Source organism: Pelecanus crispus, chromosome 3, assembly GCF_030463565.1.
Source record: "Pelecanus crispus isolate bPelCri1 chromosome 3, bPelCri1.pri, whole genome shotgun sequence".
NCBI classification, from domain to species: Eukaryota; Metazoa; Chordata; class Aves; order Pelecaniformes; family Pelecanidae; genus Pelecanus; species Pelecanus crispus.
Window position 1 is genome coordinate 103,883,590 of NC_134645.1, and position 14,595 is coordinate 103,898,184.

The 14,595-nt window shown below is 36.5% G+C and overlaps 1 protein-coding gene across 1 annotated transcript in view; it reads right to left on the reverse strand.

The window, feature by feature from the left end:
- Positions 1–14,595, reverse strand: part of PRIM2 (DNA primase subunit 2) — a 121,502-nt gene that overhangs the window by 33,331 nt on the left and 73,576 nt on the right. The window contains exons 8-9 of the mRNA XM_075707733.1: positions 11,497–11,569; positions 10,179–10,364 (exon numbers count right to left, since the gene is read on the reverse strand). Of these exons, the coding sequence (XP_075563848.1) occupies positions 10,179–10,364; positions 11,497–11,569 (259 nt within the window). The remainder of the gene's footprint in view (positions 1–10,178; positions 10,365–11,496; positions 11,570–14,595) is intronic.

The window sequence follows — 14,595 nt, forward strand, 5'->3', positions numbered from 1 at the left end:
TGGGGAGGGAGGTGGGGGGAAGGTATTTGAGGGACATTTTGTTTTTCTCCTTGTGTGAGTGGACTTAAGAAGGGACACAGGGAACAGGAAAAGCTCAGAGCACACCACATTATGCAGAACTCAGTTTCACAGCTAAATACCATTGTGCATTTCAATATAAAATCAGAACCTAACCTTCTTTCAAGAAGTAGTAACTTCTGTACTGTTGAAATACTTAAGCCCTACCATAGTAATTTAACTTTCCCAAATCAATATATTAAATTTCTGAAACATAAATTGTGCATAGCACAAATAATGTATAAAAGAGCTGCCCTGTCTTTATTCATGAGATTCAACAGATTTCAAAGACATGCGTCAGAATGTTAAATCAATTCTGAAAGTAAAAATACATTTTTATTTACATCGTGCCTATGTGGTATATCAGCAGAGTGCACATTTGATACGACATGCTGCTTTTCTGGATGACTGAGTATGAAATGTAGTCATGATCTGCTGGCTGAATATAGACAGGCAGAATATCACAGCTATATGATGTTACAACAATTACATGGACATTATGAAAAGAGAAGGCAAAGTATACAGGATTCTGGGTTTTGTTAGTTTATACGATTACAGGAAATCTGAATGTTTAATAAAATAATTTTAAAATCTTTTTGCAATCAATTATAACAAGATTAATAAACTATTCTATCAAAACTTTTCTGTTCAAAAAGCACGGGAACACAACTGGAAGAGACCTGCTATGTCATTCAGTTTGTTCTGCAAGGTAATAAAAAGATACGGGTGAATAGATTTGCCTTTCAAAATCAGTTAACCCCTGCCTCAGAACTTGGGGTAAACAGCCAAAGAGCTTAAATACATTACTGGTGGTGTGTGCGGCAACATACAGCAGGTATTTCTCAGCCTACGGCTAGAGAGAGCGCGCTGTATGGTTAAGAAGGTATTCGACAGAGCCTGCTAGAGACCTTATTTAGTGATACTCAGATACTTCACTTGCTGAACTTAGAAATCTGGCAACCAGATAGACAAATCCATCTATTACTTTTCTTAAAATGTCATGAACAAACTTACTTGCTGCTGCTGTGATGGCTAATAAAATAGAAACCTCTTCTGACAAGTACACAGTCTTTCCACAGAGATAATAAAGTGCACGTCTGACAAGTGGTTCAGAGATTCCTACAGAAGGAATCTTAGAAAATTAAAGGTCTGGCTTTAACATTTTTATACATAAATTTCTAAAAAGATACTACAGTATGGAAAAAAACCCTGTGTTGCTGGAAATAAAACAAGTCATAAGAGACCAGATTCTGATGTAAATTAGTTTTAGTACAGAAAACATATTTATTGCTTTCATTCTTGTCAGTGCAAGAAACTTATCACTAACCTGCTCATACACTAGATTACTAAATACAGATTTCAGTGCCTAATACGTAACAAATATGAAAACTGATCCTATTTCTTTTTATGGTAGCTAGTGGTCCTGGTTTCAGCTGGGATAGAGTTAATTTTCTTCCTAGTAGCTGGCGTACTGCTGTGTTTTGGTTAAAAACAGTTAAAAAAAATCACTAAAATTATGCCAGCACTGTGACTAATGTCCTGGAAGAGAGATTATGTAGCTAGAGCTCTTCTCTGTCCCCAAGACATGCTGCAGGCTGAAAGACTGTCCAAAATTTTCCCGTATAATGTAAGTCAGATGATGAAAACTGAAAATCAAAAGTAAGGGCAGAAACATTTTTAACAGGTTAAAAAAAAGGCTGAACAAATTAAAGTACTTTAAAGCAAATAATCATAGGAAAATGCCACTGTAACTTTGGCTTCACATCAAAGACCGGAGACTTCCAGTTTTAAAATAATGTAATTGAGAAACTTGGTAGCAACTGAAAAAGGGATAGTGTTTGGAGTGAAAGAGCACACGTTTTTACCATAACACTTATTACTGTGATTCCTAGAATATTTACATGCCCACACAATAACTTCCAAGTATACCACAGTCTAAAATTACTTTATGTTTTCTAATACATCATCATCAGTTGTGGTCTATTTGAGTAACACCCATGAAACAAGAATATGGTGAAAAACAATGTTTTTATACCAGCTCCATTTCATTGAAGAAATATTGCTTTAAGATTTTGAATCTATTACACAGAAATTAATTTTTTTTTTTAGTTCTAAGGATTTTTTAAAAACAAAGTTTCTGTAACAAAAATATTCTCTTATAAAAAATGTTAAAATATAAAATGACAAATAGTGGAACAGATTCTTGTCAATATTCAGTAAGCTTAGATAACCAAGAACGCTGATTAGTAATTTAAGGCCTGAGAAAACAAAGTTTCAGAGGGAAAAACACAGAAGCGTGATTGAGTTTAATATGCATCTGCATTAGCTACAGGGCATAATTAAAACTACATCACTCTCTTAAATCTACATAATTGTGTCCCAAAGACACTTTTCTTTAGTATCCTTAACTCTACTGATAAACCAATAAGGACCTCGGGTTTAAAAGGTCAGGCAATATTGTTTTAAAGTAAAATACATCCTTACAAGTAAAAGGGTAAAAAAAGCAAGGTTTTGGGCTGGTTTTATTCCTTCTAGTGCTCAGAACTCCAGATGTGGCAGGCAAAACAAAATTCTAACACACACTGAAAGAAAACAGTACCAAGTGAAGCTGCAGATTATTCCCCCACCAAAAGGTACAGGGAATTGATGCAGTATCTACCACTGGGGGTGGGGAAGCAAACATGGCTAATTTTGGAAATGCCAATAACTCCATTAGTTGATACTAAAAAGCTTCATTAATTCCAGGGTGGCGCAAGGGGTATCCCTTTACCAGTGAATATTCTACCTGTAAATTTAAATACCACCCAAGTTAACTAGTTGAATTCCGTAGCACAACATTATGCACCACTTACCATGTATTACTATTCTTACTCCAATTTTTAAAACTTCTGAATACAGTTAAACCATGTGCAGGCTATATATACATATATATACACACGCTATATCTATATTCATTTATTTATACATTTATATAGAGTTGTAAGTTAACAGTACCTTTTCAGTAATGATTACATACTTTGCATATGGGCAGAAATGGTGAAAAAGTGATTACTTTCATCTTATTTTGCTGAAGTAAGTGGTAGGACATTTTTACCCTGTATCAAAAGAACATCTAATCTTACATTCACATCTGATTTCTCATCATCTGACTTCTTGCTGCTTTAGTCAAAAGGTATACAAAACAAATTGAAGAAATCAAACCGTGCAGACCAGTATGTGGGTAATATGCCAACAGTACTCATCTGAGTGTTTCAAAATTCTGAAGTGCTCCATAAGAGAAGGGAACAGAACACTAGCAAGATAAAGGAATGTGCGCAGGACAGAAAGGACAAATTCCAATGTATAAAACACAACTTTAAATAAAAATGATAATATATTATAGTAAGCATCTTGCATAGACTTAACATACTTACTGTGATACACTTATTGCCAAAAATAACCCAATTTTAATAGCAATTGAAATGTACTGCCATTCAGCTAAAGAAGGACATTACGATTCCTTGGACTAAACTCCGTGGCCAGACCACAGAGGTTGTACAAGAAATTCCTAGCTTTCAGGAATGGAACCAAATGGTGAAGAATAATAGCTGTCCACAACATAAGTCCTCAAGATTTTCAGTGAGTCCAACCCCTCACTGTTTCTTATTAGCAAATTACCATAGCCAAAGGAAAGAGAACAAATCTTTTTCCAACTACAACTAACAAGAAAGCTGTACTAATTCAGCTTGACACAGATGCAACAACAGCAATCCATGCATTCACGGCTTCAAGTCATGCTTTTAATTCTCATGCCTAGTTGTATAAATTTTGACTATAAAACAAATTCACTCAAAATACCTCTTCTGCATATTGTTTACTAAAATATAAAATGACCTCCAGACTATCCTCTTCAGCCAGAGATCAGGCCAGATAATCGAACACAGCAGCTAGCTATCTCCACATGAATATCACTTTCAACAACAGTTATGTCCCATTTGATTAATGCACCTGTTAACCTCCAGGCTTCAATTTATATGCAAAAAAACCATTAAGGAACCTATATGAAAGGAGTAGATCTCCTGATGATTGATTCACTGCCATAAAGCTGATTTCTGGAAACTAACATGACTATGGAGTTCAGCCTATGGACCTTTTGAACTTGGTGTTCAATGTATCACTGTGGCAAAGGCTGTTCAGCTCCTAAAAACTGGCATCTCAGTTAAGTCACTTCATAGTTTTGCACAAATACTCTGGTTTCATAGAACTGGATGTTCAGAGGTATCCCACAAAGGACTATACTAAAAACAAACAAACAAACAAAAAAAAACCAAACCCACACCAAACCCAAACCGTACAAAAGAATTCGGGAATAGTGAAACCTGAAAGTCCTTTTCTTTATCCTTTGGGGTTGAAATTTCAAATTAAATATTAATTTTTACTTCAAGCCTACATGCCTACGATGCACCTGGACCTCCTACCGTCTTGAAACTCCCACAACAATTGCACATTACTGGTTTTTTCTTCAAACTTGCATTTAAAGAAAAGGTTTAATGTGAATTCAATAGTTTGGGAATCAAAATGAATCATGTAAATGAAAACGCATTTGCATGTTTCTTCTGACAATTAAAATCACTTTTAGCCTGCTATTAAAGCAATTTCAAGAGCTAACTTTGTAGAATACAAAAACATTTGGAAACATATCATAAAAGTATTTTGACTTTCTTTATGCTCAGTTATACTAGGTAAGCATAGCCGTTCAACGTGTAATAATGTTATGAAGAGAATGTCATTTTGCCAATACAGAATAAAAATTATTCACTCAAAATCTTTAAAATTCACTTGTTCTATCTCACTACAACTAGAGTATGAAATGATAATTTCCAAATAATGAAAGAGAAATACAGACAGTAAGTGGTTCTACTGAAGCTAATTTTTACAGTCATTGGTGGAAGGAAAAAAAAGTTCTATTTCATTTTATGATAAGTTTAACACAAAAATACAATTTAATCAAGAACTTGACTATCTAGTCCTCTGATAACCAATGAAAGCAAGGGCAATATGCTTAACTATATTAATGCTTTGTTACCATGATGTACTCTTCCATTTCCATATATTTCAGGGGAATAAGATTTTACGGGTAATATATGCTGCACTTTTATTACATCTTTTTATATCCTAGGGGAGAGCAAACATTTTCTTAAAGTTCTATAGTAGCCTTTATACATTTCAGGAGACTTCAAGGCTAGCCATCTATTTGCATTACAGTACTACTGATGTACAATTAAAAAACCATAAGATTTTAATGTGTATAGAGGCATTTCAATTATATTTATATCTTTATCTCTCAGGTGTCAAATATTGTGGCTTGCTCTTCAACACGTCACTACAGGCTGCAGATTTGTAAAGTTTAAACAAGTCAAGAATAAAAGTAGCAAATGACCACTAATTACAGAAGTATAATTAAAAATGTGACAGAATAAAGATCCTGTTCTGATTTATGAACCAAAACATGTTCCCAAAATAGTAGGTACCATTACCCAATATAAAGGGGGCCAGTAAAACAAGAATCTAGCTGCAAATCAACCCTCAAATCTCAAACAAATGAGAAAGTAAAACACCAAAACCAAATGTAACCAACTGACTGATAAAGAAAATATTCCTGGGGATATAAGGAGGTGGAAGTTGTTTTAAAGAACCACCACATCATCCATGCATTATAAATTGCACTAGGGATAGTTGTGTGTGCTTAAAAGCACTGCCCTGCTGATTATCAAGTGCCTATTTCTATTTTCATTTAAATACACGGGGGTTTTTAATAATATAATTGTATAGACCTACAAAGCATTATAGCATAAGCACTTCTAATTTACATCTATATGTTGTATTTGTTTATTCCTTATGATCTTGTCTCCCTCTAGTGGCTGGCCCTCACAAAAATGCACTTCTACCTGTATTCAGACCTGTATGCAGAATCACAGGATAATTCAGGCTGGAAAGGACCTCAGGAGGTCTCTAGTCCAAGCTCCCCCTCACACAATTTCTGGTTGGTCCTGGTAGAAACATTCACCACCAGCTGTTTGCAATCAAGGTAAAGCCTCACTCCTGAATCCAGATTCAAGGACCTCGTAAGATCATCTGGAAAAGAAATGAAAGAGCCAGGAAAATCAAATCACTGGAACTATCTCATTGGGATGTATCTTCATCCCAAAGTTTCATCACTTCTTAAAAGAGTAGAAGATGTATTCCTTTGCATATTGGTGCAGTATATTGCTGGCAAGTTGTCTGTCCTCAGTTTCATACATGATCATCATATGTGGAAGAAACATCTAGAACATTAATAATCAACTGAAGCTCAAAAGCTTCATTGTGAAGGTTTGTTTCTTTACCAATCACAGACCCTGAGAGCAAGGTTAAGTCTGAGTAAGCTTTCCTCTTCTTTCTTCCAGGAAAATGTCTGTCATGAGGGCTTTCGCTAGCAGGAAGGGATGAAGAGTTATACCTGACAGGAACCTCTGACAACTAGAAAACAACCTGCTCATTGCCACTTGTGATCAACTGCTACAGAAAACAACAAGCCATATGAAACTGCAGTAAGATGATCTGGAAAATTAAGTCAAGAAGAATAAGAGGCTTCACTAGCCTGAATGCCACTACATCCCACAGAAAAGAGTCCTAGAACACAGGGGCTAAACAGCCATGTCTCATAAGAAGTCACAAGGACAAGAAAGCTGTTCTGCCATCAGGATAATTTTGTAAATAGAGTTAACACTTAAGTTTTGGAGATCTATTAAAAAAAAAAAAAACCCAAACTCTTGTACAATTATCAGATGCACTTCAGTAGCATAGGCAACAATAATAAAAATCCATGCAATATCAAATTGCAATGTCAAAGGAATTACTTTTCAACACAGAAGTGCACAACTAGTAACTGTCTCTTCTGTAAAAAGTGGTAAATAATCAGAATACTAGAAGAGAGCATTTTGTACCACTGTGCACCAAATACTGCTAAGAAAAAGAACATATATCACAAGTATATATGTAGCAAAGGAAAACAGAAAGTGATGGGTTGCCTTAAAGTCATCCATCTGTATCAAAACCTTGACTCCAAGCTATTAGCTAAAGTAGTAACTGAATAATGCCTTAAAGAAATTGATCCAGCTTTCATTCTTTCCTTTGTTCTAAATACCGCATCATCTTTCAACTCTACGATTTCACATTCACAGACCAATCATACAAACAGATCTGAAAACAATAACAGCCAAGTAAAGATCACCGCTCTAAGACGATTTTATTTTCAACTCTCAGAGCATTTTTACAACTGTACTGTATTCATCTTGAGTCATCTTATTACTGTCTTGTTTCAAGTATTTTAAAACCATACTGGAGTTCCCCCTGTCTTTTTTGGGATGGGGGGGAGTTAATTTTTAAGCAGTAGGAACAGGATGTGAAAGAATTTATGGGAATTAATATCTGTTTAGAGTAAGATTACATTTTATAGAAAAAACAAACCAGCCTTAAAATAACACTGAGGTTATGAAGCCAACTGGCATAACCATTCACTCAGAAATAACACATCTACCACCATCTGACAGTTTATCCTATCATCTGAACAACAATAATTTACCATTTAAGCACTCTTAGCCTAGCAATTTGCAGAGTAATTTTCATTACAGTGCTTAAAGAAAAAGATGTTTTTATTTTGCACTCTGCATTTGTCTCTGTTGTGAACATGCCAGTTCATCATTCCCCCGCCCACAACAGAGCATCTCTACCAGTTTCAGTGCTTGCTTTGTAGGCACTTCTTGGGTTTTTTTCCTCACTGAATACATGGTTTCACACTTCATTTACAATGTACTTCACAGATTCCTCTCTAAAGGTAAAATACTGTTTCTTTAAAAACTTTTCTGCAGTGTTTTTACCAATGAGCCCTAGGGTATGTCCACATCAGTGATTCAGAGCACAAAAGTAAGAGTTCTTTTTGGCACGTGCCTATGCTTAGCCTGGTGGTAGGCACTCCACTGTGTCGCTGATGTGTTCAAGGTAACTTCCTGCTGAAGACCAAAGTTGTGTGCCAAGAATTCTTAGGATTGAGAACAGGCGTAAATGTTGCAGCCATTAAAGACAAATGTGAACACACAATTTTGAAACCATAACCATTTGCAGCAAATTGAACACTCCCTCTTTGCAATACACCAGTCAGTAATGAATAATTAACCTTAGTCTTTAGCAAGTATCATGCATGTATCTTCACAATGCTCAAAAGACAAAGACAAAACAGTCTAATAATTGTCTCCACTCTACAGGAAAGGAACAATGGCATGAGTGTCAGAAAATAAAAATGTCAGAAGAAGAAAGTACTAGTAAGAATTGTATTAATCTTCATTTTTTCAGGACATTAAACATTATATGACATTTTACTGTGAAAAACCACAGGCCACTGACTTCAGTTACAGGTGTGAAAAATCAGCTTTTTTTTTTTTTTTTACACCAGTCTGAAGTTCATTATCTAGAACTTGAGAAGAATGAAAAATACATGGAAATAGCAGCCTGCTTGTGAAAAATGCAGTAACTACAACCCCTTGATTCATTCGCAATATGCTTTCTAACTTTCAAAGCTGAACACAGGATCACAGAACAACTTCTAGAGCCTATCAGGAGAGATGCTGTAGTAGAAAGTCGTAACCCTGTGATTGAAAACAGGATCCAGGGTGCATACATGTCTTCATACATGTGCATACACCTAGGGTCAAAGCACAAGTAGGTGGAATCGGACCTGTTCACACAAGATTTTTTAGAACAGAAATCATAAATGTATACATTTATATTGTTACTGTTTCTGATAGCTTGTTTTTATTCTTTCCATCTCCTTTAAGCACAGGAAATTGCAACTGAAAAGACTGTATTTTCCTGAATTCAGCTAGTAATTAATTGGCATTCAACCGCAAAATTTAAGTTATTACCTCTCTTCAAGTCCTTTCTTGAAACCTTTGTAAGGGAATGCATTTTGGATTTCTTTTTTTAACAAAACACATATCTCCTCTTAAATCATATCCCATTTAAGGAGCTAGATTTACACAGGTTTAGGTACTCATTCAAATCATACCTTCAAATCCCTTTCCCCTTCCCAAAAAATCTGCAGACAAGTTGATCTATCCTCTGGGACTTAAAAGAAACATACATACCATAATTCATTGTAGCCAGCATTACTTTTTGCCCCATATCTTGCATAAGTAGCCATGTCCCAGAGAACCTAAGCTAACAAAAGATTGTCTACCAAACACTCCAAAATACTTCACAGTACTCTGGAAAGCCAAGATCTCACAATATTAAATGCAAAGTATTGCAGTCCAAACAAAACTGACATAAGGTCTGAAACATCTGCTCTAACACATACCACAGGCCAGGCAGAGTTGGATGAGAGAGGAAGCCTGCTTGATTCTACCTAGGCTGTTCAAAGTAAGGAGCAGGTCACAAACCTCCAAAAATTAGCATACATTTTTCACGCTCTCAAAGAGACAGCACACGTATATTACACCTTCCTCATTCACAATACTCTCAAAAATATCAGCAAGGGTTAGGCCAGTGACTAGTATGTCAATAATACTGCCCAGTCCACCGAACAGCATTTTCTCACTATTTCCTTGAACATATACTTATTTGTTCACCTCCAGTTTCTTCTTTTATCCTTAGATTGTAAAATTGTTAAGGCAAGCTCACCTCACACACACAAATTTTTTTTTTAATTAGTCGGAAAAAAAGGCTAACCTTACCTTTCAGATAGTACTGTCTGTGGTCACTTACCTGCTTGGTGAATTAATTTAGTCACATAGTACCTGTATTTCATAAAGGACATCGGTTTCTTAGTGATTTAGTGGTAAAGTAAGATTTTTCTAGTCCTCATCTATAAAAAGCCTCTTTGTGACTTGCCTTTTTTCCCCATGCTTCAGGAGAATGACCAACAAAATTAATAAAATCATAAGCAAAGAGAGAAACACCCCCCCACACACACCTCTAAAAGACTTTACTGTGTCTTTTGCCCAATTATCTACTTTATCAAGCATCTATTCCAATACGTAGCACAATGTACACATTAACTACATCCTCACATTCACATATTTAGATATTTTTCATTGTTGAATTACCTTGTCTGCATCCACTTTTCCTCTGATAAATTCTTTCTTCCAAAATTCCAGTGCCTGTTCCAGAGTCAAGCCAATGCCTTTTAAGAACAGTCCGTATTGCATACGGCCTCCGTGACGGAGATGATGGTTATCACGTAGGGCTTTGTGCAACTGGCGCATGCAGAGAGGAAATGATTTCACAGAAAACTGTCAAAAGAAAAATTTGTCTTTAAGGCATACTGATCATTTAATTTGTAGGATATATGCTTATTATGATTATTAATTAGCTCCAGTTGAAAACGCCAACGGCTGGAAGAAAAGATATGCATGAGCAGAGTGCCTTGGGACTGATCATAACACAAGTGTGTCCGTAAGCCATCAAATCCAATAACCATCTCAAGAACAAAATCCAAAGGACGGAGTAGTACAGGTGGTTGTATCAGACTATCTTCAGCTACAAAGTAACACAGGTTTAATTGCTGTCAGGAAAAATATATCCACAGCTCCATTACAATGTTTCTTGCTTCTTCCTTATTTTAGCTTCTGGAACAGCAAGGTGACCTTTGTTAGAGTTTTGGGGGGCTGGGGGAGGGGATGAGGGTTTTTTAAAGCATCTTTGAAAAACTACAAGCAGAAGTAAAATCCATTGCAACCAATCTGCAGGTTTTTTCCCTGAAGAGTTCTATTTCTTATAAAGCAAGCTCTCCAAGATAAAAAATGTAACATTCAAGTTTACTCAGGCCTTGCATTTTTATTTTTAACATCTGAGTCATGCCATGGAATTCACTACCAAAGGAATAGTGTCATGGTTAAGGTGGACACTGATAACACAAATGATTTCTAAAGTTCAGATAAAGGAGTTGTAATATGTTTTTAATTGTCTCTGCACCATCAATGTGGTTTTACAATCCATTTTATTTACTTCCTTGTTTCAAAAAATCCTTCTGTAAGTCAAAAGTCAAAAAAAGGGCATTGAAAAGACTAATATTGCAATACAATAATCATAAACTAAGCATCATGGGTTGCAAAATTATTAAATAAGAAAATTTTCTTAAACTGTTTATAATTATGTTAGGTATTTGTGAAAGTACATAAAATTAAGCAGCAAATTAAGCAATTCATTATAGCTCCAGTCTAAATCCTGATTAGATGCATTTTGAGTTAACTCTGCTCCATTTTAAACTTTATCACAACTTCATTCAAGTAGTTCTCAAGTGTTACAAAGCAAATATGAATCAAAAAAGATAAAGGCTTTGTATGTTGTCTGTACACAGAGTACTTGAATTTAAAACATTACGTACCAACACACAATATAACTCAATAAACACAGAGGACTTACAGTATCAATCTGTTCTAGAGAAATTCTTCCAGTGTTCTTTTGCACGCTGTAATCTGGGCCGACGTAAGAATGGCTGAAAAACAAAGCAAACAGTACAACATCATTTAAAACAAAAAATCATGTTAAAAAAAATTTTTTTTAGAAAGAAATTATTTTACCAATTAAGGGCTGCAAATATTTTATATCAGGCAAAACCCAGAAAACAGTATTTGACAGTATGTAAGTAATTAAGATTTATAAACCCAACATTAGAGTCAATGTGGTAAAGAAACCTTCCCTCCCTTTATCTGAAAGGAGTGGTGAGGGGTCATCCAGAATTCAGATCACAGGATCATGCTACTGTTGAGGTTGAGAGAGACCTCTGAAGATCATCTAGTCCAAACGCCTGCTCAAAACAGAGTTAACTACAGCAGGTTGCTTAGCATCTCATCAAGCTGGGTTTTGAGCATCTCCAAGGACAGAGACTCCATAACCTTCTGAGTAACCTCTTCCAGCGTTTGACCACCCTGGCAGTAAAAAAAGTGTTTTCTTATGTTTAAGTGGAATTTCCTGTATATCAGTTTGTGCCCATTGCCTCCTGGCCTATCACTAGATACCACTGAGAAGAGTCTCGCTCTGTCAGACACCTGTTTATACATGCTGATAAGATTCACACACACACCCTCCTGAAATATATCTCCTCCAGGCTGAACAATCTCAGTTCTCTCAGCCTCTCCTCCTAGGTACTGGGGAGCCCAGGGTTGGACACAGCCCTCTAGATGTGGCCTCACCAGTGCCAAGTAGAGGGGAAGGATCACCTCCCTCAACCTGCTGGGAGTGCTCTTCCTAATGCCATGCAAGAGACTGTTAGCTCTCTTTGCTTCAAGGGTACACTGGTGGCTCATAGTCAGCTGGTTGTCCACCAGGACCTCTAGTTCCTCTTCTGCAACCCTGTTTCACAGCATTTCAGCCCTCAGCCTATACTGGTATATGGGGTTATTCCTCCCCAGATGCAGAGCTTGGTATTTCCCCTTGTTGAACTTCATACGGTTTCTGTCAGCCCATTTCTCCAGCCTGTCCAAGTCCATCTGAAAGGCAGCATACCCATCTGGTGTAAAGCATTCCTCCCAGTTTTGTATCATCTGAGACTCACTGAGTGCGCACTGTCCCATCACCTAGGACATTAAAGAAGCAGCTAAACAATACAGGACCCAGTATCGATCCCTGAGGTACTCCACTAGTGGTAGGCCTCCAATCTGGTCTTAATGTCTCTGATCACAAACCTTTGAGCAACAGCACTTCGGCCGGCTTTCAGTCCACCTCACTGTCCATTTACCTAGCCCATGCTTCATCAGTTGTCAATGAGGATGTTACAAGAGACAGTGTCAAAAACCTTCCTGAAGTCAAGATAAATAACATCCACTGCTTTCCCTCCATCTATTGAGCTTTCTATGATAAAATGACCACCTATGAGGTTAGTCAAGCATAATTTCCCATTCACAAATCCATGCTGACCATTCATGATCACCTTCTTGTCCTTCATATGTCTAGAACTGAGATGAGGCTGACTACCCTACAGTTCCATGGATCCTTCTCCTCACTCTTTGTGAAGGCAGGGTTCACTTTTGCTTTCTTCCAGGAATCAAGAACCTCTTCTACTTTGCTACTTGTGTAGCATTTTTAAAAAAAAAACAAACAAACAAAACACCTGATGTATCACTATGAACACCTACCCTGGGGGGAAAGTAAAAACTCAAAAACTACTTAAGCATACCAATAAAAAGCTGGGAAGGCTTTTACTACGTTACTGACATACAAACACATGTTAACTGCTGACAGTAGCTGTCTAGCCACAGGATTTTGCATGTCCTGCCTCATCTTTCATTCATACTGCAACGAAGCTACTTCTGACACCTAAGCTAAGTTCAGGTAACCCTACACTACAGCAGAGATAGTCATGTAGACATTGTCATCAAAGTAATTTCAAATCAAACACAAGCACCTAATGTCCAGCTTTTACTTTTAAATATATAGACTTCTTGAATGAGGATATATGCAGGGCTGCAGAACAGGCCAAAAGAAATGCTTACAGCAGAACCCAACCAAACTCAAGAGCCAACAGTACACAGCAGGCAATAAAGCAAACAGGGGCTTTGGATACAGCATATTGGTCTAAATATCAGGTTGCAAAATCTGGGTAAGAACAAATTTCTTTGTGCAAGAGGGATTTTGCAACTAACTTACAAAGATCATTTCTTAACTCCTTTGAAGGCATACAGAGGTTAACTCCAGAAAAAAGGAATTTAGATAAATGATGATACTAGGTGCTACAGATTATTTTGTGACATTTCAATACTGTAAAGTGTGAAAGGCATATAGTTAAGAGTTGATTTTACTACAGTACAAATAGTTTGTTTAATTATACATGCATTCATTTGTTCTTTTGTCTTATTTCTGGCACATACTGGAGCACTAGGCAAGCTTACTGTACTTAATAGATTCTTTTTCATTACACAACAATGGATAAATAATTAAAAGTATTTGAGCTGTGTATGTCTATTACTACTGATTCTACTAAAGAAGTATCTAAACTTCCTTGTAGAACGAGATCTGCATCACTGTACTTTGGTAGACTACAAACAAAACAAAAATCACAGTCCCAAAAATATTACAGTCGAAGCATAGAACAGAAAACAGCTTGTTGTTTAGGCAACTTTTTCCTTTTTTGTGAAACAACCAATTAGGAAAATGACCATTCAGTCAGTTATCACACCCCAGGGTAAGTGCTGGTAACTTCTTAAGCTGCTGCACCATAATCACTTGAGATCATCTACTTGTATCCTACAGTATTTATTAGAATCATACCAATACTGAAAAAAATTACTAAGCTAAAGAAAACCACTTCTTCCTAGCATCTATAGGAAGGATTGGCCTGGGAAGAGGAGGTCCAAAGAGAAGACACAAACGTTTTCCTATACAATAAGTGATGAAAATAAGATTTCAGAAGTTACTGCTAAAAAGACGACATAGTCTCTGAATCTTGCTGACCATTATGTCTGGACTTAGTAGAAAACTTTACTGCAAGGACAGAAAACTCAATGCCAAGGTGGGGAAGGGGGC